This window comes from Dermacentor silvarum, chromosome 1 (genome assembly GCF_013339745.2).
Source record: "Dermacentor silvarum isolate Dsil-2018 chromosome 1, BIME_Dsil_1.4, whole genome shotgun sequence".
Classification (NCBI taxonomy): Eukaryota; Metazoa; Arthropoda; class Arachnida; order Ixodida; family Ixodidae; genus Dermacentor; species Dermacentor silvarum.
In genome coordinates, this window is record NC_051154.1 from 306,795,026 (window position 1) to 306,820,666 (window position 25,641).

Below are 25,641 nucleotides of genomic sequence, written 5' to 3' on the forward strand. Positions count from 1 at the left end.
GCCACCTCTTCTGCCAGCTTCTGTTGCTCGGCACCCCAAAACCAACGGGCTCCTTTCTTGAGGAAAGCTGTCAGGGGTCTGGCTTTGTCAGAAAATCAGGGGATAAAATTTGTCGTATCCCACAAGGCCCAAAAACATTTTGAGCTCCTTGACTGTTTTAGCGCATGGGAACTCTGCAACCGCTCGCACCTTGTCCGGGTCAGGTTGACATTTGCCTGGAGAGATTACATGTCCAAGGAAATTTAATGCCTGTTCACAGCATGTAACTTCGCTGGGATTGATTGTCAGACCTGCAGAGCCAATTCTTTGCAGTACCTCATCGATATGTTGTAGGTGGTCCTCAAAAGTCTCTGAATAAATGAGCACATCGTCAAGAAATGCCATGCAGTAGTTGTGTATTATGCCTTTTAATGCTTTCTCCATGAGAGACTGAAATGTTGCCGGCCCACCTGCTACCCCAAATGGCATTCGCTTAAATTGAAACACTCCTCTATGGCATAGGAATGCAGTCTTCGGTACATTTTCGGGAGCAACCGACACTTGAAGGAAGCCCTGAGCAAGGTCGAGGCTCGTGAACCACCTAGCACGGCCGAGCTGAGCCAGTACCCAGTTTGTGGGGGGCATGGGGTATACTGGCACAGTTGTGATTGCATTTAAGGGTCTGTAGTAGACCGCAAGGCGACATCCTCCGCCCACATATCACTTCCAAACACAACAACTGACCCCTGACATTTACCCCCTTCGTCGAGGCAAATCAACCTGGGCCACGATTACCACCGGTGGCCTTGACCTGGCCACCTACCAGTTTTCTTCTTTACTAATACAAGGGCACTGGCCTAGGAACTGGAGCAGACCTCAATGAGGTCTTGGTCCAGCAAATGATGGTTACACCCATCAAGAATTTCTTTTGGCTGTTAACCGGGTGCAGCTTGCATCTAACTGGTGGGTGGCTGCCTGTGTCTATTTTGTGAACCACCAGGGACGTGCAACCTGGAAGAGTGGTAAAAATATGGTTATGGTCTGCAAGGATGTTATTAAGTTTCTGCTTCTGCTCCTCACGAAGGTTCTCTAGACTACACTCGCCACTCTCAGTGGTATTGTGGCATACTTTCTGCACATCTGCAAAAAGTGCCTGTAGAGCGCTGGCCACATTTTCATCAGGCCCCTGACCTTGCTTATCGCATTGCAATGCTGTCTTAGACTGACAAGGGTCGGTGTCCAGCATTCGATGCACATGGCCGCTTCGGTGCCTTTTTAAATTTGACGAGCTCATATGGGTCAGAGTGCAGTAATCATCTGCCAAGGCTCATGTGGAGAGAAATACCTGCCACGTCAAGAAAATCCCGCCCAAGGACAACATCGTGACACAGCTCTGGCAAAAGAAAATGCTTCCTGGAGCCACCCTGCCACCGAATACGACAGCGAACCGATTGTGCAGTTTGTGACCAGCCCTGAGCAAGCCTCAGGGTTCATACTTCTTTCCTGATGGTGGCTCCCGTGCACTTGGCCGCTGCAATGGCACGGCGACTTATTAAGCTCACGCTTTCCCCAGTGTCCATGAGCGCATAAAGGACACTGTTACCAATCAACAGTTCAAACAGTGGTTCTTTGTTTCCGGCTGTTGCGAGCACTTGCAGGGACGTCGCGTAGCCATCAGCCGGAGAAGCGGCTACGCTCGTCCATTTCCCGGGCAATCTGCTTGTTGGTCTCCCGGTGAATTGCAGTGAAAACAGTGGGGTTGGCTGCGTGGTCTAGCAGTAGCCCATTGACGTGCAATGTGGCCAAAACCCCCACATCACCGACACGTGATACTGTGGTTTGGCGGCTCGAATCGCGGGATACTCTGCGTCGCTTGAAACCCGAAGTTTTGAGGTGCTCTCCCGAGTTGTTGCGGTGCCGAAGTGAAGTTGCCCTGTGTGTTCAGCGTGCGAGCGAACGGCACAGGTGAGGGGTTCCACTCCGGGGCTCCAGCGTGAAGCATCGTTGACCGCTAACACTCAGAAGCCGAAACTGCTGCAGGCTGCAGCTGCCACTCTCATTGCTGGGTCGGGAGGGTTAGGTTGGGCGTTGCACTGGTGTGCGGAGATGAATAGATGAAGGCCAAATCAGCTGCTGCTTGCGGTGGTGGTGGGGGCGCGTAGCGCAGGCGATGCCAAGCGCGTTCCATGATGGGGCCGGTCGCCTTCGCCATTTCTTGCAGGTTTGCGAAGCTCATGCTGGCTGTTAGGTCTTGGCATGTCGGATGCATTTGTCTCCGCATGCGTTCTACCTTTTCGGCATCTGAAACAGGCTCCGCTATACTGTCATAGTATTCAGCAGTGACGTGAATGAACTGCTTGAGGTTTTCTGCAGGATGCTGAGTGTGGTGATCTAGCTCTGCTTTTAGTTTAAACTTGTAGTCAACGGTGGTTAACTCGGCCGTAAATTCGGACGTGAAGGACTGCCAGTCGGGGTGCCCACCTGAGAAGCACCACCATTGTTTGGCTGACCCCTCCAACGCTGCTGGAAGCAACTGCTAACGGCGGTCAGGGGGTATCCCCGTAATATCGCAGTACTCCGAGTATTTCTCCAGAAAGTCTTGTGGCGAGTGTTGGTCCTGTTAGCCACTGAATTTCGGCAGTGGGACGGATGCACCTTTGACGTTGAGCGCTGGCCCCGCGCCGGTTGTCTTGGGGCTAGCCATGCCGGTTGTCTCGTCAGGCCTAACCATGTCGTTGAGCAGCATGGTGCACAGAATTTGAGCTATATTAGCCGCGAGTCTCTCCCTTTCCATTGTGGTCCCGGAGGTCGAAGCCAATAGTCCTTGGACAATCGAAGGAGGCAGGAGAGGCTGCAGAACTGGCTGGGTGGCACTAGATGATTCTTGGTCCTCCATGTTAGGTCCGGTCAGACAAGCCCCTACTTGTCAAGTACATTCTTTATTTCAGGAAAAATCCTCGGCGCATGCACACACACACGCAGTCTGCGTTCCATCCCGCCGCAGCGCACGTGGCTTGCTCCGCCGATTACTTCACTCATTCCGTTTGTTGTCGCGCGCTCCCCGCATGCCGACTGCACACACATGCCTTGCACGTTCTCCCCGCACGCCACACGGCGTTGCCTACCCTCTCGTGCCTGCGACTCTATGCCACCTGGCGTTGGCCTGGTACCCGCAGAGACGGTACGAACCTTCGCTCGCTACTAGGGCTGCGCTTGCTCATGCCAGCGTTCTGACAGTGGTTGTCTGTGGTCATCGAGTGTGATCTATTGATGTTTGCTTGTGTGTGCTGACACCATGCTTGTTAATTCAATGAGTAAGCGAATGTGTCCAAGTTTATGCAGCCAATAAAACTACTATCCTTACTCCGCATACCTCTCTACTAATTTGCTATCGCAATTGATGCTTCACCTTTCGGGCGAAACTGCGACTTTTTCATGCATCCAGTGGTCTCGCGTTACTTTAGCGGATTTCTTCTTTTTTTGCTGAACGCAACAGAGTTGCCCCTCGCGTTATTTTCGCGTTTTTTTTCTTGATAGACGCAATGAAAAGTTGCCCCTTGCATTACAATCGCGGTCGCGTTAGTCAAGTAAATACGGCAGTAACCTTGTTGTAGCCTACGCACATTTCTATATTTCATCGCATAAATGGATTAAATTTACATCAATGTGCTACCATGTAAGGCTGTGAGTAAACAAAAATTTTAAAACATTTGACGGAACTTTACTGTGGCAAGTAGGTAACCTCTTGCAGAGACAACAAACTGGGAAACCATCTGCGGTTTAGTTAACTTAAAAATGTAGATACTTTTCCACTCACTGAAGTGGTTTGTAAACCAGATTGTAAACTGCTTGCATGCTACTGTAATGCGCAGTAGAAGGTAGTTGTTCTAGTTAGATTATCTGCCTCAACAATTTAATTATGGAAGTACATTTAACTTTTTTAATCTCGACTACAAGTTAGGCTAATTGCACTTGCTACAGCTGAATCAAAGAGTCTGCTCGTCATAAAACTGCTTTCTGTGGCATCATAATGTCTGCTGCATAGTCCATGCATCTACTGGACAGGCACCATTGATGTCATTTAATTGAAAACAGGCATAGACATTGTGACGCATTCCTTTACAGAGGAGTAAACTCTGCGATTTCAGTTGCCGTCATTTCCCATCTTTACGCGGTCCGGCGACGAGCTGGTGTCGGTGGTCCGGGCAGGCGTGGTGAACCTCACCGCTGACCAGTGCCTCCGGCTGCAGCGCTTCCATCATACAATCTGGCACGACGTGCTTCGAATGAAGGAGAGACCCCTGCTTCAGTTCGACATGAACACTGCACCCAACTGTCCAGTTTTAGCTCCAGTGATAAAAGGTAAGCAGCCGGGAGGAGTAAAGCACCAGGAGCATCGAAAAACGGTGCAGTGGGAACGTCGCATAATCCTCATCTCCGTCGACTGCGTTCCAAATGCAGTAACGTTAGTAGGTGCGCATATAATTCTCCCTTACTTTACAGCACATAACAGTAATGTCTCGGGGAACAGAGTTAGAGCTTGAAGGGTTGCTGATGTGGCTGTTATGACTTCATTTTTCCGCTCTAAGTAGAGGTCCTTGACCTCGAAACATTAAAAAAAAATACTGGCAATCCTCCGAGCATCCTAAATACACCACCAGAGACGCTTTCGTACAAACCAGTTTCGTTTTGGTTTTGCATGTGCTGTGGCATCAAGACACAGAAAATGGCCCTGTGGGCGCATTACATTGCATTGCTACAGCGCTTGCTCTGGCCTTGCACAGTCGTCTGCTATGCTGCTACTCAGTGTACGGCCTAATGGAGCAGCATAACAGGGAACTGAACAAGTGTCTAGTCGTGCCTGTATGTGACACTTGGGCTCTTTTTGGTTGAAGTTTTCTTTCGGTGGTGGTCCCCACATCGTGCGTTCATGTTCGTTCACAGCACGGTTGATTTGCAGTCAAAAATGCCTTGGGAAATTTTTTTTATTCAAAACGGGGCCACATTATTTAGAGCTGCTTCACTGTTTACACAGGCTAAACATTTATAAATGCAAACAGGTCCTTTGCGACTTTTTACAGGGTGAGATCGGTTTGCTGTGTGCAATAGACTTGGCCGCGTCTGCAGTATTGCAGCACTTCATACTTATGTTGAGCAAAGCATTTCCCAGTGTCCTACTTCGTGATGTGCTCTACGTGCAAATGATCACTAAACAAGAACACCATTGCACTCAAACATTAACGAAGGCTTGGCTTACAGCGATTCCCACAGCGCATGAGACCTACATAATTTTCATTTGTGACAGCGTGCGCAAAAGTTGATTGCATGAGGTATAGAACACATGAGCTCACATGTAGTTGTACAATGTTTTGACACAGCAGGAAAGTAACGTGTTTCACTTTGTAAGCTGGCCATGGTTGCTCTGTGTTTGAAAACTTAAAATTTATTGGGCGGAGTGTTCGCTTAAAAAAAATTGTACAGTAAAACCTCGTTACAAGAGACACTCAAGGGACCCGGGAAACATATCTCTTGTGACCAAGGTCTCTTCTAACCAAAAATTCTAAACACACCGAGTACCGAGACTACATCACTTTATTTTATACATATGCATGAAAGTGTGTTTGAACACATCTACAGGAAATTGCTCAGGATGGCTTGAAGTCATTCATAGTAGTTTGTTTTTTAGTGACTGCAGATTGTATTAGCTTCCTTCCCAACTTCTGGAGGTAAAGCACTTCCCTTCACAAGCCTTCCTGTTGCTCACAATACCTTTGAAGTACTTTAGATGTTCATCAGCCTCAACTGCCGACACTTTCTGCCCTGCAATGTCCTCGTCATCGTCCTCCTCCTCTGGTTCATGTTCTAGAGCACATGCACCATTTACTTGCGCGAGGATTGCATGATCTGTAAGCTCTTCGGAGCACACGAGGTCCACATCTGCAGACACCAACTACTCAAAAGATTCTGGAACATCTGCGGTCTCTTGGATGCAGGCCCAAGCTTTATCTTCGGGGCAGTTTGCCACAGGATCTTCCATCCTGGGTTGGATGGAAGATCTGTGTCTGGGTTGTGTCTCTTCTAAATAGTGAAGAACTTAGTCTACGGACCTAAAACGTTGCCCTTAGTAACAGAGTGTCTCTTGTAATCATGTCTCTTGTTTGCGATATTGTTAACATGGCGAACATAAGGAAAACCAACCAAACCATTTTCTAATGTCTCTTATAACCAAATGTCTCTTGTAACCATGTCTCTTGTAACGAGATTTTACTGTACTAGGAATTCTGCTTCATGTTTGACTTGCCTGTGACACAAATAATTGCACTGCTGGAAATATTCATGATTAAATGATTATTGTAGGGAGGAGCATGCACTTCTGAGCTGACTACATTATGCCTAAGCTGCAAGGATTACGCCACAAATTTTTTTATGTGCAAACATATAAACATTTGCCATGGCTTTGGAGTGTGACCTAATGAAGGAATTCGGTTATTTGCAGTCATTCGTTTTTAATTTGCATCTTTGTAACGGTGTCGCCGTGGAGTGTACTCAAAAGATCAACATTTGCATTTAAAGTCCTGAATATTTTTTGGAAAGCCGTTCAATGTGACAACTTAAATGAGCATGTCACATCACTTGAATGAAGTTGAAAGTTAAACCTCAATATAACTTGTAGTGTAAGTGTAAGAATTGGGTTGAAGATGAATATGCAGAAGACAAAGATAATGTTCAATAGCCTGGCAAGGGAACAAGAATTCAGAATCGCCAGTCAGCCTCTAGAGTCTAAAGGAGTACGTTTATCTAGGTCAATTACTCACAGGGGACCCTGATCATGAGAAATTTACAGAAGAATAAAAGTGGGTTGGAGTGCATACGGCAGGCATTGCCAAATCCTGACTGGGAGCTTACCACTGTCATTGAAAAGAGAAGTGTACAATCATTGCATTCTACCTGTGCTAACATATGGGGCAGAAACTTGGAGGTTAACAAAGAAGCTCGAGAACAAGTTAAGGACTGCACAAGGAGCGATGGAACGAAAAATCTTAGGACTAACGTTAAGAGACAGGAAGAGAGCAGTGTGGATTAGAGAACGGGGATAGCCAATATTCTAGTTTTAATGACATTATGCGGAAGAAATGGAGCTGGGCAGGCCATGTAATGCGTAGGATGGATAACCGATAGACCATTAGGGTTACAGAATGGATACCAAGAGAAGGGAAGCGCAGTCGAGGTCGGCAGAAAACCAGATGGGGTGATGAAGTTAGGAAATTTGCAGGCGCAAGTTGGAATACGCTAGCGCAAGACGGGTAATTGGAGATTGCAGGGAGAGGCCTTCGTCTTGCAGTGGACATAAAATATAGGCTGATGATGATGATAATGATAACTTGTAGCGTTCCCAACTAAAATGGCTATAAAAAAGACATAATCTCAGTGAGACGGGTGTCATCTGTCATTTAATCTCACTTCTCCCGTAGCCCCCCTCTTCGTCTTCTTTCATGCATCCAGCGCAGACCACTTCACTCTTCCAGACTTCTTTTGATCACACCTCCTGGTGTAACGCTTGAATGTGTTTCCAATAGAGGCGCACTTTGTTTGACCCGACGCTCCGGTGTACCAGACGTTCTTCAATATTCCATGCTGGGATGTGGTCTTAAAGGGACGCTCTAGCAAAACAATAAATCAACTTAGACTGATAAAGTATTCTTCGTTAACTCTGCTGTCGTTAATTACACTGCAATGGGTCAATTATTAGAACAGAAAATGAAGCTCGGTTAAATTTTTTTTCAATTTCGCGCGGAAACCCCAACGTCAGCACTTCAATGGAACGTCACTACTTCTAAAGTAAGTTTTCGTATTTGGGCTACATTGGCTTAGTGAAAGGTCATGGTGGGCTGGTGTGGGAACTTCAAGGTGGCGTCGCCACTCGCCATCTGTGTTTTTCGTTTTTTCTGGCTTACCAAGCGCCTTCTCGCGGTAAAAGTGGTGTTTTTGGTATAGTAGAAGGATAATCTACTGATACAGAAGAAATCATTTTTCCCTTTAGTGTCCCTTTAATATCTTGAAATGGTCCATAGAATTTGGAATTGGAAGGGACAGCTCCTTTCCTTACAAGGACATAGTCTCCAGGTTGCATGTCCCGTATCTCGCTGTTGTGCCTTTTATCAAAGTTCCTCTTCATGCGGCGCTTGTAGACCTCCTGCTCTTTGACATGTTTCTTGGCTTCAGTGAGTTCGAGGTTTTCTAGGAGACCTAGCTCACAATCAGCAGGAAGTATGGGTGCTGTGCCGAAGTGGCAAAATGAGGACTGCAGCCTAAACCAGTGGTGTACGATCTGTTATGTTTCAGAGTGACCTCGAGGCAGCACTTCCAGCCACCGGCAAAGTTGGGATACATCTTCAGATACTGCTTGACATATCGTATGGCACGTTCCACGAGGCCGTTAGGTGCCGGGTGGTATGGAAAAGAATACTTTATGATTATCCCGTGCTCTTGTGCCCACTTTGATAATTTAGCACTCCGGAAAGTCGACCCGTTGTCGCACACTAGTGTCTTTGTGTGTTTAAAACATTCAGCCTTGAGGAGATCGATAACACTATTTGCGTCTTCTTTACCAGCTCTAGCCACAATCGTCCTTGTTCATTCATCTATGGAAAGCAGAAAAGCATGCGTTCGCTTGACTCCTTCCCCCTTCTTTTTGAGCTCCGCAAAGTCGAAATGAGTTACTTCGAATGGGACGCTTGAATATTCGGGGTTTGTCATAACGTCTGTCGATTGCTTGAATTTAACATTGTTCACCTGGCAGAGGTGGCATGTGCAGATGTAATGGCTGATGTCGTTTTTCATGCCCGGTCATGAGAATCTCTTGTGCAAATTTTTATAAGTGTCCCAAACGCCATGTCCACCCGATCCAAGAGTGTCGTGGTGCAGATGAAGAATCCTTTGAACCATAGTTGGTGGTACATGATACTTTCTATTGATAAACTGGAGATCTTCTGTACCTTCCCACAACTTAATATGGTTGATTGCTTCTGGATTGCCGATACACAATCCTTGCGTTAACAAAGCTACAACTGCAGGAGGTGCCAGCTTTGGTTCTGCAGAATACAATAGGCTATGCTTCTTAAGACAGTACTCAAGCAGAGAGCCACATGCATATCTGAACCGTAGTGCAGCATCCCATCTTTCTACTGCATTGCCTTGGAAAGCCGCTAAAAAGTTGCTTTTCCACAGTTCCCAACATGTTGGTTCATGATCCCTGAGGTGCACGTCACACCATTTTGCACGTCATACTATTTTCTGGCGATAGCGCCAAAATAGCGGCGTATATTCAAAATCTTTGTGTCATCGGGGTGCCACATATTTTTGTCACAGGCGTACTCGAAAAACCACAGGCAATAGTGCGCACTTTGCGAGTCTCCTTCAAAAACATCCGGCTCTACAATATCTCGTGCCGATTTCTCTGGATGAAGCAGTTGGACCAAAGTTCTCATTATTTCACTTGGCTGCATCATTTGCCTTTGCAGTTGTTCTATAACAGTCAAGACCAGGCTCACCTTCCCGGCCGGTGTTTCCTCTTTGAGGGTGCCACGGCATATGGGTTCCAGAACGAGTGCGCTCAGTGTCTGGAGCTGTTGATTCACTGTCACCCCTGTTTGCACAAGGGCTTGGCGGCTAATTGCAGCTTCTTGCAGCACCACGTTGATCAGCCCGGTAGAACTAACTTCGCGAGCAAGGTCCGTCGCTGGCTCACCGTGCACTTGGTATCGGGAGAAAACAAGACTCCGGTGACGCCTGGTCGGCGAAAAACGTCACCCACATCCCTGGTCTTCAAAAGCTGTCGGCTGCACCAAAATGTAGCGTTCCTAACTAGAACGGCTATAGAAGAGACATAATCTCAGTGACACGAGTGTCGTCCACCATTTATTCTTGCTTCTTCCTCACTTCTCCCCTAGCCCCCCTCTTCGTCTTCTTTCATGCATCCAGCACAGACCGCTTCATTACTTAGTCAGTAAAAATGGCACTTTGCTTTATATCAAAATTTTCCTAAATTGAAGTTCGACCTTTTATGCGACCTTTTATGCATTCAAGTACAGTTGCCAACAGATTTTGTTTAATTGGAAGGGGCCGTAAGATTTCCCGAATTATCAGGCAATTTGAAAAAAGAAAAGAACTTCAATGAGGAAAATAATTATTTCGTTCAGTTTGAAAGTCGGCGATGAAAGATGCGGTTTAATGCCATGCCGACGATATCTTTAAATCAGTGATGTGAAGCGAAGCCTGTGAAAATTTTGCACCTACTCTGCCGCCGTGGCTGATAGTGTCACCTGCAGTGGTACAACACTATCCATGAAGAGCATAGATAGAGAGGAGCGAACGCTTCGTATGCCTCTCACTTTAACGAGTCTCACAAACTTGAAATTACGTGACCTCCAGCACTTGACGATCTAATACTATTATGCTAGTCGATATTCGCTCTTGCTTGAATTTCAGAATTTGAAGTTTTTGAAGTATTCAAAATAAAATAATGTAAATTTAAAGGCATGCATAATTGAAAGCTTCGGCTTTGGCAAGCTAGATTCATTGCCATAATATGGCCCATAGCCATGACAAGCTAATGATGAGAATTTGTTTGCAGTTGCTGACTGACTGTTGCACGTGCTGGATTATTCAAATATCAATCTCGCGACATCACCACCTTCTCTCTTGCATGCCTGCCGAGTGCCCCGAATTATCTGCGAGACTCCCGGATTTCAACCATTTCTTCCAGTTGTATGGTTGGCAGGTAAAATCTCCCGGAAATTGCTGTTGTGCCCAGTTTCTATCCGCATTCAGTGCTTTGTCTGGCCACATGGCAAAAAGTATCCAACCCAATCCAGTCCACTTGGAAGTTCATCATGCATAGCATTGTTGAGAAAGTGCTATGAAAACCCTACATGGCGTTATTTCGTTAAATGCTGCACAGCTCTTTACGCTGACAGGGTTGTTAGGTGTCATAGTGGCCCTAGTTTCATTTAGCTAGTGAGTGAATGCCGCATTCCGCAACTAACAACACTAGACTCTCCATCATTCTCCTTGAGGTCAGCCGCTCTGGCATTGTGTAGGCCTACTGTCAGTCATGGCTTTAAGCAAGGCGTGCAAGCGCAAAGAGTATCTTCAAATACAGTCAAAGGTCAATGTAACGAACCTCTATTTAATGAAATTTGTCATGTAATGAACTATTTTTACTTCTTGATCTTAGTTCTGTGGAATTAACAAAACCTCGAATGAACAAAATTCACAATATAACGAAGTTTTTCACTGCAAATGCAACTTCATTACTATATCGAAGTTCAACTGTGTTTTTAAAGTAGCACTCAACCAAAGTCGTGCTGAGTATTTTGTTGATACCACAAAGCAATGCAGAATGCGAGCGGCAATTTAGCATCGTGAAAAAGGCGAGAACGTTGTTCCGCGCATCCACATATGATGAGACACTGGGAAACGCACTCCTCGCAAAATGTCAAAGAAATGAAATTTGTTACAATCAAACATACTGTGAAGAATTTTTGAACATCCGCCATGGTTGCTTCGTGGCTTTGGGGCTGCGCTGCTAAGCACAAGGTCATGGCATCAAATCCCGGCCACTGGCGGCCGCATTTCGATGGGGGTGTAATGCAAGAACGCCCGTGTACCGTGTATTGGGTGCACGTCAAAGAAACCCAGCTGGTCGAAATAACTCTGGAGTTACCCACTGTGGCATGCCACATAATCAGATCGTGGCTGTGGCATGTAAAACCCCAGAAATAATTAAATTTAAAGAATGTTTTAATGCAATATCAGCAACAATGAAATGCTTGCAAAAGTGAGACCTTGACGTTCATGTGGTCATTTGTAAATCTGTAAATAAACATCTAATCAAGTTGTCTGTTTGCAGATGCACGTAGACAATTTGATCCCCCCGGTCAGAAAATCTCCCGGATTTGGTTTCTCCAAACTTGGCAGGTATGCTCCTAAACCAGTGCAGGATGACCTGCACACTTGACATCATTAAAAATGGCGGCCATGAAGAAAGTTCATGCCATTCAGTTTGTCCCCCATGCTCACTTTCGCTAGCAAGATGGTTTCTCGGCTTTCTGAGAGCTGTACAGCTACTGCAAATAGATTTGCATGGACTCGGCGCGAAACTGTAACCTTGGTCCCCGAGACTTGGCGACACAGCGCTAGTTAGGCCAAAGAGCTGAAGCAGAGGATTGATCGGGTCTAAGATCATGCGCACGAGCTAGATGGAGAAGTAGCGAGCATGCCTAACGAGTTCGTCAGCAAACTAACTGGATTTGGAAGGGGTTAATCTCGTATGTAGGCGAAAGCACTAAGCTGGAGCGGTATTCTCAGGTGCTCACTTTTGGAGATACAGTCGAACCCACTTATTAAGATACCCGTTTTAACAATATATCAGTTATAACAATGAGAAGCTGCTGCACCGTCAACTTTTGTATGTTTTCTATGGTGAAATAACCCGCTTATTACAATGCCCCCATGCCGCATTATTGGTTATAACGATGAAGTCTGGCTACAGGGTGTCCAGTGCCGAATAGTAATGAAATGCGAACTCCTTGAAAAGAAAAAAAGAAATTTGAGCTGTTGCATGCACCGTGCGCTGTTTTCCATCCTCCTCCGCATCGCCAGCCTCGTGCGCCTCTGTTCAGTTGCCCTTCCACCCCTCTGAACACGAGTGGGCTGTGCCCATAGCTCTGCGCCGCACCACCCTTCGAAACACGAATGGACCCCGCCAACTGTGCTGATAGCGCTGAGCTGGCGTAGCGACGCAGTAGAGCCAAAACAAGCGTTGGCCAAAACGCCGTTAGCGTCCATCAAAATGCAGCGACGGCGTTTGCATCGCCATAGTCATCAGTGAAAATCGTACTGGAATGAAAACAATGCCGGAACGCTTCATGCCTACTTGAGCTTTTAAAGCCTTTAGTCTTGCGTTTAGCACCGCGCACAGCACCGCATTGGCCAGGTGCCTTCATTCGCGGCCGCGATTTCGTCCGCAGCGGTTGCATCAAAGAGTAGCTTCGTTTTGATTCGGTACGCGTGTCGGCCGCGTGCCTTGAATAGGTTGCGGCAAACAATCGTTTCATTTTTTTAGGGTGAACAGCACCGTGTACATCGCGAGGGGCGGTGACCTGGCAGCACAGGTGAAAAAATAATGGGTATGTGCGTGCGATAGTGAAAAGCGCGTCTCAGAAGAAGATGCTACAGCAGTGCCATTCTTGAACGCCGACAGCAGCGACTTGTTACACGCGATAAGAGCGTGCAGGAAGCAGAGTTAAACAAGTCAACACAATCAGCAGATGGATGGAGGAAGGTGGTGGGGAGGGACACTGGCCTCCCCATCATTGTAGTTTTCTCACAAGAGCTCTGCCATTCCCCTATTTTTTTCATGCAAGCCAGTTATAAACGTTAGCGGTTAGAACAGTGGAATTTTCGTGGCATTTGAATATTGTTGTAAGTGGGTTCGACTGTACCATCACACCCGCAAGATTTCGCGCAACTAGGCACTAAATGCGTCGAAGTATACAGAAAACAGCCTGCCACTGTGCGTAGATATGGGGCTTGGCACAGCAGCAGGAATGCTGTTGACTGTATACATCGATGCCTACGTAAAATTTCTACACGGTGTCTTCAAGCTTGGTATGACCGGCATAGTGGCTGCGTAACAGTTTTTAGTAGAAGTTAGCAGTTTCACTTTTTGTTAGTGGAAACTCTAAAATGGTGAGGTATTGGCCATGCTCCCATTCTCTTCCGCATATTTTACCACATCGTTTTCAAATGCAGCATTAAATTCAAGCCAAGATTGTGACCCGAGTCAGTAGTGAAGCATATTTACGCAGAGTGTGAAGTTCGCAATGACAGCAACATAAATGGTGATGCTTTCTCTCTCTCTTTTTTTGCTTGTCCTATTATTGCGAGACAACATTTGAAATTCTGCCAAAAACCGCTATAAGACAAAAAGGCACCATTCCACAAGATTTCTCTTGAAAGATAGTCTACGCATATTTCAGTTTTTATGTAGCTATGAAATCTCGTTCAACATATCCACCTAATTCATGCGTAACGTCAGGGGACATCGTTCTTTCGAAACGTAGCCCGATTCTAATGACCTGTCATTCTGAAATCTTAGAGACACTAAAAGCAAATAAAAAGTCAAGCTAAAGTGATAGAGCAATGCTCTAGAACGTCTAAGGGGTTAGTATAATGGTCTAAGGGGACAACAGAGCTTTAGTAATAGAGAAATTGAGGTAAATGCAGGACACAATAAGAGACTCCCCAGGGACATTCTGGTACTTACCTGATGACGAAGGCACTCCTCAAAAAAGTGTCACTAGTACTCAACCACTCGTACTAACAAAATTATTTCGTTGGATTATAAGACGGAAGAAAATGCTACTTGTCTATTTCTATTAGATTCTTTAAAAAATACCTTTTTGGCTTTACACTTGATAACGACATGGGCAGTCAAAAGGTTTCGTTTGCGCACGACTCTGCGCCGCGCTCGCTTTCGAGTTTCAGAAGTTTCGTTATAGCGTAGTACTGCGCTGGTGTTGCTGGCTGGCTAAACTCGCACTTGAATTTGCTAGCAGCTTGAGAGTCGCGACGGCACGTCCAGACAGTGACCAGCTTCGTCGCCCGACGTCCTCGCTGCTTTCGCGCTCGGAAGAGCCGGTGTTGAGGCCGCCGTCATAATAGGCGACGACGCCAGCAGCTAGAGCCCTCAGCAGCATGTCACGCTCATCGGAGCTTAAATCACTAAAATCGAGCCCAGCATCGTGAGCCAATGTGTCGTGGTCAGGGTCGTCAACTTGTTGGTCCATTGCGGTGAGCGTCGGCGATCACAATGTTCACAATTTGGTGCGCGCTTTACCTTCCACTTTCACACTGCCATTGGGTCTGTCTTGGCTCTGTTTCTGGCCGTGCGTTGCGCTTTCCGTAAAAAAAGCCGTAGCGCCGTCTGCGGGTGACTCACCGGTGGCTCGTCACTATATGGCCATGACGTCACCACTCTTCTCTCGGGCGGGCGATTTGGATTGCGCTACAGGTACGTGGACGCTTCAGATGCAATTTTCTCTTAAAATAAATATTTTCTTGGCACGAATCAAGCATTTCGAGGTTTCTGGTACGGTATTTTAACAGCCCACGTGGAAATAATATTTGCCTTCAGTGTTCCTTTAAGCCACCGTTGTTCTTCGCAAGCTTGGGAATATTTTATAATTGGCAGGGCTCGAGTGGATTCTGGATACGAGAAAGAAGCGTTCTAGTTATCTGGATGTGGAAATTATTGTTTAGTACAAGCCGCCATTTTGTGAAGGTCTCACTGTTACTATGGTTCCTAGAATATTGGCTAGTCTGCCGTCCGCGGGCCGCGCCGCATGGAGAGGGCAGGACGCTTCCTGAATGAAAGCGCAGAGGGCACTGCAAGCAGTCCTAATGCTTCGCTTGAGCGAGCCCTGCATGGCAGTGTGCGGGTAGAGCGGTCGGTCGAAAGTCCTCGCTTCTGAACCAAAGCGACCGTCAAACAACTTCGTTTTGCGAAGAGATCAGTCATACGTCCGGTCGTGATTGCCAGTGGAATGGGCCTTAACTTTGTGCATGTGCTTAGGTGGTCTGCTTGACAAAACGTAATGTCCGCAGGCAAGCGTGAAAAGCGTGACAGCACATGTTTTGTTCTGGGTTGCGACAGCGGCTACCGTTCATGTAAGATAGTTTTCCTTGTCCCGTGCACCGAAGGATCTTGAGGGACTACAGCAATGGGCGTGAAATATAAGGGTTGCCCCAGCTTTCCAAATATTTGGCGAGGGAGTAATCAAGGGGCTCTTCTTTTATAGCTTTCATTTAGAAAGAGCTTATGGTTCTGTTGAACCAACAGACAATTTTGTTAAAAAATGAACAAACTGATAAGGATAATGACTAGTCATATTCCAAAAGCGGGTTTGTACCTGCAGTCACCGAACTACATGTTTTTGAAGGAAATCCTCGAATATCTGACTGAAATGAGAACACGCAAAGGCAACGGTTGACAGTTGCAGTTTTCTTAGCTCAACTACTACTGAGGGCCTCCGGGTGACAATCGAAAGCATGCTGACCTTGCTTTCTTACCTCAGTAGCATTGGCTTGAAGTATATACTTACTGCATGTTTGAGCCAGGACAAACTTGAAAATTTGTTTGGCATTGTCAGGCAGTCTTCTGAAACTAACGATCACCCTACTGCTGCACAGTTTTTTACTTGATTCACTTGCATTTTATGACATTACAAAACCACCTAGATCAGGAAACTGCTCCAGAACTTATAACTGCACTGGTTTTTGTTCTCAAGGTGGAACCAGAAAATCATATGGCAATACTGGATGAATTGATTGATGCAGGAAAGTTTGACGATGCTGAAAGTGCACTGGAATGCAATTGCGCTTTGCGCAGAAGCATTTTGTCAGACCACACTGCTCTTGTAACTGCAAGTAGCCATGACAAGCTCATATATTATGTAGCAGAGTACACAGCAAGGAAGATTTTAAAGACCTCACGTAAGGAATGTGTGCTGTTGCCGACAGTTGAAAAGCAGACAGCTATATCTAACAGCGAAGCTTCAGCCTTCGCATCACAGTTTGACAATGGAAGCTTGCTGTACCCCTCAGGCCCTCTAAGAATTATTATTACTGTCCTTGAAGACAGCTTCACTACATTTTTAAGTTCGAATAGACTGCATGAGAAAAGCATTCTCGACTTTACTGAATTTCTTGCTCCGTGCATTTTACTGCACTAGCCTGTCCTGAACATGGACAGCAAATCACTTGTGAGATAGTGAAGCCTACTCTTCTGCATCTCCAGTTTTTCACAAAGTCTCTCAATAATGAGAGGACAGCAAAGAAAGAAAAGCTAAAACATTTGAAAATGAGAAGATGCAAATGAGACTGCATTTCACCAATTGCATGGCATCTGAGATGCAAGCTCAGTTGCCTTGTAATTGTCTTTTTTCTATAATTTTTCTTATTCACGAACTTTTTGCCAATTCATCGGTTGTTGTGTGCTGTAATTTGTTTACACTGTTTTCTAAAGGTTCTTAACTATCTTTATGATTTGTTTTCGCTGTTTTTACTCACCGTTAACTGGAAGTGCTTTCTCTTTGTATTGTATAGGTTTTGAACGAGCTCGGGTTTGATTTTCTTTACCCTTTACTATGCCAAATTGTTCACCTGTCCCTCATGTTGGTTATTATTTCCCTTTCAACCACTCCAGCTATAACTGCCAAAAAGGGCAGCTGGCAGTATTGCTTGAATAAATTCAGTGCTCAACCTATTCAATGCTGCGCCGTCACTTTGTGTTTAGGAAACTGCCTTCTAGTATTTCATTGTTGCTTGTGCTCAATTAAAATATATTTTTTCTCTGAACAAAGATGTCATTGTTTTATTTTGATTTGGCTTTTAGGCAGTCGGCGAGCTAGGTAGAAGAGTCGTATCTCCACTCCACAGGCATTCTTGTGATGTGGCTCAGCAAAAAGTCTTCGCGAATAAATGCCACGTTACGCACCCAAAACATCTCATCACACTTCTAACAAAAATTGTTCTAATGCGGCACAAGTTCGCGGTGGCAGAAAATTATTTAAAAAAAAGAAATGGCTAAACTACGCGAAACGTGAGTGCGCTTCGGCAACACGCAGTCGGGCGGCCGAGCGCCGCACCCTAGCATGAGGACTGCTCGCAGTGCCACCGTCATTCAGAAACAGTCATTCGGACGGGAGCGAGTCCCGTCGGCGGATGGCAGACTAGCCAGCATTCTAGGGACAATACCGTTACGGCCTTTATGGCTGAAATCGGCCATGTGAGGCTGAGCACACCTATACTATAGCCATGAAGTTTTCTTTGTCACTTCAGCCGAAAAAATATGCAGTTCAAAAGGTTGAATGTCATTGCTATCTATTATCACCAACAGTGTAAATGAAGTACCGACTTACTGTGATCTCCAGATAAGTGTAGTATCCACTGACCCTTTGCACCTTAGCAGCACGTTCACGCCTACTCTGGGCCACATGAAGGTCGACAACAACATAGCAACGCTCGATGCTTCTGAAATTCACGGGGAGCGCACGCTCATCTAGGAGGTCATATTGCCGCAGAGATCTTTCCACGTGCCAGTTACGAGCACTCCCGCGAGGTATCCTTCCGAGCGTCTTAACGCACCATCGTTAGAAGAGCGCCAGCAATGCCTTGCGCATGGCAAGACCACGTGTGTCTCTCGCACACGTGGCTGTGCGTGTGCTCGGTCTACGAACGTGCTTGACTGTGAAACAGGATCCTGTTTACTCTGCTTGCGAATTGTGTTCATGTGTTTTTGTCTCGAGTTTCCGGGCACAAGTTCGCCTGCGTGAAACCATACAATATCTTCGTCGCGGTTGGACTGCAGTAGGACATGTACCTCTCTCATGCTTCAGAAGGCCTGTTTTTATATTCTTTTCGTTTTGGGTATGCCATGTTTTTAGCAAGACTGTGTTTGAACTGTTTGTTGTAACAGTACGGTGCTTTAAGAAATGTTCGTTATATCCGGACGCAGTTTAACCCTTTGAGAGTACCTGCCTTACATGGCAGGAACTTGGAACATACATGAACAGGAACAACAGGAACATACATGGCAAGAACAAGCTTGGCTACATGTATGGCGCTGCTGGTCCATCCCGCAAAGTTTTCGATCTACGTGTACGATGCAGATCTTTCATTCGATATTTCGCAGATATTCGATGCCACTGGTTGTTGAGAGATGCTGCCATCTCTGTGAAAGTCATTTCAAATTGCCTTTCCGCTCACCAAGGCAGACAACTCAACTTGCTTACCTCTGAGCTCTCACTCGCGTGGTCATGCTTGCGTCATCTGCTACCTCCAAGGCGTGCGTGACAGCCGCTGCCATCGTCTTTCCGGTGGCTTAGATGTAGCGCTGCGCAGCTGAATTCAGATATAACCAGTTTTCTTTTTCTTCACTCTCGGTTGTGGTTCCCCTTTCAGTTGCGGTTCGTGTATTCCCATACAGTGGGGTGCGCGTAGACCCGCCACAGTGGCCTAGTGGCTATGGCATTGTGCTGCTAAGTCCGAAGGCACGAGATCGAATCTCCGACGTGGCGGCCACATTTTGATGGGGGCGAAATGCAAGAATGCGTGCATTGGGTGCACGTTAAAGGAAACAGGTGGTTGAAATTAATTTGGAGTCCCCAACTACTGATTGTCTCATAATCATGGTGTGGTTTTGGCATGTAAGGTCCCATAATTTAAATAAATAATTTGGGGCACGCACAGTCGTGATTTCGGTATGGCCGTGCACGGTGCCTCTTCTCACGGTGACTGCTCAAGTGTTGCTTCTTTTTACTGTAGCCCTGCGCAGCTGAATTCAGATATAACCAGTTTTCTTTTTCTTCGTTCTCGGTTGTGGTTCCCCTTTCAGTTGCGGTTCGTGTATTCCCATACAGTGGGGTGCGTAGACCCGCCACGGTGGCCTAGTGGCTATGGCATTGTGCTGCTTAGTCCGAAGGCACGAGATCGAATCTCCAACGCGGCGGCCATATTTTGATGGGGGCGAAATACAAGAATGCGTGCATTGGATGCACGTTAAAGAAAACAGGTGGTTGAAATAATTTGGAGTCCCCAACTACTGATTGTTTCATAATCATGGTGTGGTTTTGGCATGTAAGGTCCCATAATTTAATTAAATTTATTTGGGGCACACACAGTCGTGATTTTGGTATGGCCGTGCACGGTGCGTCTTCTCATGGCGACTGCTCAAGTGTTGCTTCTTTTTACTTGCTTCTGGTGCATTTATTCTTCTGATGAAACATGTTTTGTGGCAACAAATTGATAGTGATAAATGTTGCTATACATTTTTCTCAGTCTCTTACTGTGTAGCGTACTTGTGGGTACACTGTTGGTGCAAGTAAAGTATTTTTGAGACAAAATATTGCTTGCAATAATTTTTTGCTGTATTGATCAGTTTTCAATCGTTTCTTACCAGTGGCGTAGCCAAGGGGGGGGTTGGGGGGGTTCAAACCCCCCCCGAAATTTTTTGCACCCCCCCCCCCCCCACTAACCCACCCTTTGCTCTCGTCGCTTCGCGCTGACATATTTCAAGAAACCGGTGCTACTTTCACACTTTCATTCCTGGGCGCTTCCGTTTGGGTTGGTAATTTACAGCGAATCATGTCTGCATATGGAAAAAAAACTGTCACAGTGTTTGTCAAGGCCTTGACACTCTGTGAGGTTTTGGGCGCGAATGTGGCGGCCGCTTTCTGAAACAACAAATGCGCAACAAATGCGCAACAAATGAAGCAACAAATGCGGCAGCTGCATTTTAGATGAAGGCAAAAATGCTCGAGGCCCGTTTACTTAGATTTAGGTGCACGTTAAAGTCCCCAGGTGGTCGAAATTTCCGGTATACATTTCCGCCGCTTCCCTTCAGGTGCCGGTTAGGCCGCGTTCGCGTAGGAACTTGGTCTCGAAGCTGGCGGAAGCGGCAAAATCTTGCAAAAATCCGCCCGCCTAGGCGGCAAAAGAGTCAGAAAAACAGGCGGCGAGCCAAATTGGTCTCGGACCGATTTTTTCGCCATGGCGAAGCGGAAACGTACGTGGCGGAAAGTCGTTCTGCTAGACCGGAAGCTACACTAGCATGTAAACTTCCGGTCGTAACATTGAACATGGCACCAAAAGTGGAGGCTGCAATGCTGATCGACGCGATCAAGAACCACCCCTTGCTCTACGACAAGAGAAGTACTAAAACGTACTGTCAGCAATAGTCGCGATAGAATTCAACGTCGCGCGACAGGAGGTGCGGCAACGAAGCCTTGGCGTGACCCAACTTCTTACACTTTAGCAAAGCCAGGCGAACCCACCACTGCCGTTTCCGAGGTTTTCCTGTCTTCCGTTTATTCATTGTCCATTTCTAGAAAACAAGTAGGTAGAAGTATAAAAGCCATTTCTTCTTCCACTTCCATGACAGACAATACTTAGGCAGATTCCTCGTTGGCGGTCCATAATTCTCCTCGAACGTGCACGGTACGTTGCAGAAGTCGCGGGGTGCTTTTCTCGTCGCGACGAGAGATTGGGAGCGTAGGTCTCTCGTAGGACACGCAGGCTTCGGCGAGCCTCAACACAAGGGCCAGCCCGGGTTTTAGCTTTGGTGTTCCCGTTGCCGCTTTCGTGTCCTGGAGGCGCCGAAAATAATACGATATGATGAAATGTTATTACAACTTGTAAATAAAAGCTATTAAAGAAATATAATCACGCCTAGGCAGCAACCTGTGACACAGCGCTACCGCGCCCGTGTGAGGAGAATTACGGAACGCCAACGAGGAACTTACCGAAGGTCGCAGATGACACGCGAAATTGCGCAAGATGATCACTTTTGATGACGGGTGGGTCAGTGAATGAACATACCGCTCGAAATAATGCGATAATGAGCGCCACCACGCCGACAAACGTACGCAGACTAGATGGATGTGGACGAAAGCGGCAGCGGCGGCTGCGGTGGTAGCAAAACAAATGTGAACTTGGACATGCGCGGAAAAGATTTTCCGGCCAGCTTTGGCCTTTCCGGCCGCTTTGGCCTCTCCACCCGCTTGCCGCTTCCCAAGTGTGAACGTAGCCATAGTCTGCAGCGCAAAACGTCTCTCGTTTGCGATTGCGCCCCTACGGAAGGCTGGTAGTTACTGTTGTGTTGTTGAATCCCAAACCAGCAATTACGAAAGGCTGGTAGTTGCTGTTGTGTTGTGGAATCCCAAACCAGCAATGTACACACGAAAGGGCTGATGCCAGCAGTGAAATTCCACCGACTCGCAACAGAATGCACGAAACAGACAGCCGACAAGCATGGATTACTGCTGTGCGCAGTACAGCGTAAGTAAACTCTTGTTACAGGCGCTGACAGTTCTCGTCGGAGTTCACGCGTCCTGAGAAATTGATTATGTGCACTATGCACTGAACAAGACCGGAGTTCATTCCTGCATCACTAGTACACCAATCAGTCGAGATTCTGTGAGGTACAAGGCCGCTTCCTGTTTGCACCGGCCTAAATGAAGCAGAAATGACTTGCACGCACTACTTAAAATGCGTACACATGCCATAACTATGCAGTGCGGTGAAATATTCTGTACAATTCTGAATCTGTTGACGTAAAGGCAAATGACGGCTGCACGCTCGCACACAGCGGAAGACACAGCGGCCCATGCACTTGCCGCAGGAAATGCAAGGCGACGAAAGCTTCGTAAAAAAAAGCATTACTCGTTTTTGCGCGTATTTAAGTTTTCTAGCGCAAAGACGCAGCGAACAAGCTATTGCTATGGGAGTAGGTATAGCCTGGTAACACGTGCGTTTTCACATGTATAGCCGTCCTTGACCTGTGAAACGAACTTCGCCCCGACGAGGACGACGCCATCTACGCTTAACGGAGATTAACAATTAATGATGTCTTCTCCGATCGGGCGGTTCGTCTAAATGATGCGTTTTCGAAGACTGGTCCATTGAGTGGCGCGATGAGAGACGGTTGCTCCAAACGCCCACTGTACCTGTCGTACTTACTGTATTTTACTGAGCTTACATTACTTTTTACTTAATTTCTTCACAAGCACACACACACGCGAGGGGGGGGTCCCATGTCTTTGATATACATTGTTTATTGTTGTTTATTGCATGTACAAAGAAAAAGGGCTTACATATTATATACGGTATCAGGAGGTCCCAGAGTAAGAAACTGCCAGGGGGACCTCCTATCATTAGTGGATACATAAGAGTATTAGAACAGCAAGAAGAGGGCGAACAAACAAAACAAAAAAGGGAAAAAACGCGTCAAAAATACAATTCATAGGGAACAATGTATAATAAATAGAAAACAATTAGATAGGTATTAAAACAGCGCTATACAATAATATCACAATCAATAATCAAAGGCAGGAATATCTAGTAATGCGTAACTAAAAATTTCGCTCTTCTACATATCAATGAACAATCCAAATACAAATTCTTTTACAAAAATATGAAGCCTAATGATACAGTAATAGAAGTAATGTAACGAAATATGTATTTATGACAAATGAAAAGATGGTTCTGCTAACAGTATTCTTTTCATATTGTGTTTAAAAAATTGCAATGAAAGAGATGACTTAATATTAGCAGGGATGCGATTCCAAAGTGAAATACCATAGAAGCGAAGTGTAAATTTTCCATAGTTGGATCTGATTTTAGGTAAGAGAAGATTATTGCGTTCTGAAAACCTAGTATTATTTTTGTTCATGAGGTTATCAAAAGGAAGGCTGTCTAATGATATTTCACGACGAAAGAGGCGAAATGTAATGAGTGACAACTTGTGATAGAACAGCTGTTGAATGGGTAAAATGCGAAGATGTTGATAGATAGGTAAAGAATGGCAACGGAATGAGCTAAAAGTCATTAATTTTATTGCCTGATTTTGAAGACGTACAAGTGGTTTGAGATGAATGGCATATGTATTACCCCATGAAGATAAACAGTATGAAAATCGATGCATAGAGTCTGCTTAAACTACCGATATTTATTATCGATCACGTCACGTAGAGGAAAGCAGACGTCTGCCCCCCCCCCCCCCCCCCCAGGTCGGGCCGATGAACCCCCCCCGAAAAAACTTTCTGGCTACGCCCCTGTTTCTTACTACTGGAAACTGCCAGAAAACGAAAATTGACCACGGGGGGCATGTCTTTTGCAAAATAATTTGACCCTCAAATGGTTGAACAGGTAGGAAAATCATAAGTGCACTGAGTAGGGAAATCATAAGTGCACTGAAATATGATCGTTATAGCTGACAGATTGTTAAATTTGGGATCATTATAGGTAAGTTCGACTGAATGCGTGTTCTTTATATTAAGGTTTGACTAATCGATCTCGCAGATGACAAGATGTCTATGATAGACTGGCCCTTTGTTGACATGGTTGCCAATTGGATGGGTGCGGAGCCTGCAACCAAAACCAACTTCAAGTTCCAGCCCAGCCTGTATGAAGATGCTGTAGTTGTGCCCCGCTATGCACCCCTTCACTACCACCACAGTACATTCTATGTGAAGCAGATCCGCACCGACCTCACGGTGGATAGCATCGATGGAAAGGGCAGCTTCCGTGACTACCTGTCCCTAATTCACCACCTGGATGTCACCGACTCGACACAGCCGATCCTGGAAGTGGTGTTCACCGAAGTCCGACTCAACCTACTGACCCCGCGCTACCGGAACCGCAAGGGCGATGTGTTCCTCAAGAAGACGGCCACGAACCACCGTGTGGAGCTGCGTGTCCCGGAGTTCTGCGACGTCCACCCTGTTCCGGCTGGCGTCTGGCGCAAGGCGGTGTGCCTTCCCAGCATCCTGTACCGGCTGAACCAGCTTCTCATCATGGAAGAACTGCGCGCATCTGTCGCTATGGAGACGGGCATTGGCCTCGGGACATATCAGGGCCGTTGGCCAGACTTGCACTTCCAGAGCGCTGTATCGGAAAGTGCTTCGATCAGCTTTTTGCCTCGTCCCAATGGTGATGAGGTGGAGTTTGGCAATCTGCTTCGTGGCCACGGCGAAGTGGAAGAGATACGGATGCCCCGCTTGTCGCGGTCGTTCGAGTACCAGCCGGAGCTGCAGCGGAACCCAGGCCCGAGCCCTGGCCTCCTGCTGGAAGCGGTGACATCGGCAAAGGCAGCAGACGGCTTTGACCTTGAACGCCTCGAGGTGCTCGGGGACTCATTCCTCAAGTTTGCGGTGACCATTGACCTGTTCTGCAGCTCCACATCCGCGCAAGAGGGGCTGCTGACGCAGGCGCGTGCTCGCATCATCTGCAACCGGAACCTGCACCAGCTTGGCTCCAAGATACACGTAGGCTCGATGGTGGCACATGAGCAATTTGAGCCGCTCCGGAACTGGTTTCCACCAGGCTACTGTGTCCCCGAAGGTGCAGAGGACATACTGATGGACGTCGACTTTGTCTTCTGGGCCATCCAAGTAGACACAAAGATTCTGGAGAAGCTGACGCGGGACGAGCTCTTCAGCCTCTATGAGGTAAATGCCTCTTGAGCTTTATTTCGTGGGTGGGAGGCCCTTTTAAAGTATTGAAGTCCTTTGAATTATTGAAGTTGCCAGATTCAGAGAGGGCTTTCTGCTATTTCAAACTTCTTGGCTTTCCAGGGCAGAGCATTGAATCCATAAAGTGGTAATGCTGCTCTTACTTGGGAACCGGCAGATGTTCATCTGCCCACACTCGATACTCAGACCTGTACACATTAGGAGCCTCCAGTGCAAGATAGCCCTGTTACAGGTCCCCCTGCCGAGACATGTCCGGCCTATATATCTGCTTGAATGTTGTCAAGTACATGTACCTATTTGCTTAAAGGGACCCTGAAATGATTTTGACGATTTTGTATAAACATACCAAGTTGTTAGAGTAGGTCTTTCCGATTGTTAAGAGATACATTTAAGCGCTCTGTGTAAAGCGTGCAATTTCTTTTTTAATGTGCATCGCTCCGTGTTGACGCGAGTTGCTCAGTCAGTATTGGTCTCGAGCTTTCTTTTCGCAAGCACCATAGATTGCCCTTCTTACGTGGCGGGCTGCAAATCTAACGATCGGCAACTTGTCGAGCTGCGACATTGTGTC

General features: G+C 46.5%; 1 protein-coding gene across 1 annotated transcript in view; it reads left to right on the top strand.

Annotated features, from left to right (window-relative positions):
- Window positions 1-25,641, top strand: part of LOC119442155 (endoribonuclease Dicer) — a 100,416-nt gene that overhangs the window by 48,026 nt on the left and 26,749 nt on the right. The window contains exons 14-15 of the mRNA XM_037706915.2: window positions 4,128-4,341; window positions 23,902-25,049. Coding sequence (XP_037562843.1) covers window positions 4,128-4,341; window positions 23,902-25,049 — 1,362 coding nt within the window. The remainder of the gene's footprint in view (window positions 1-4,127; window positions 4,342-23,901; window positions 25,050-25,641) is intronic.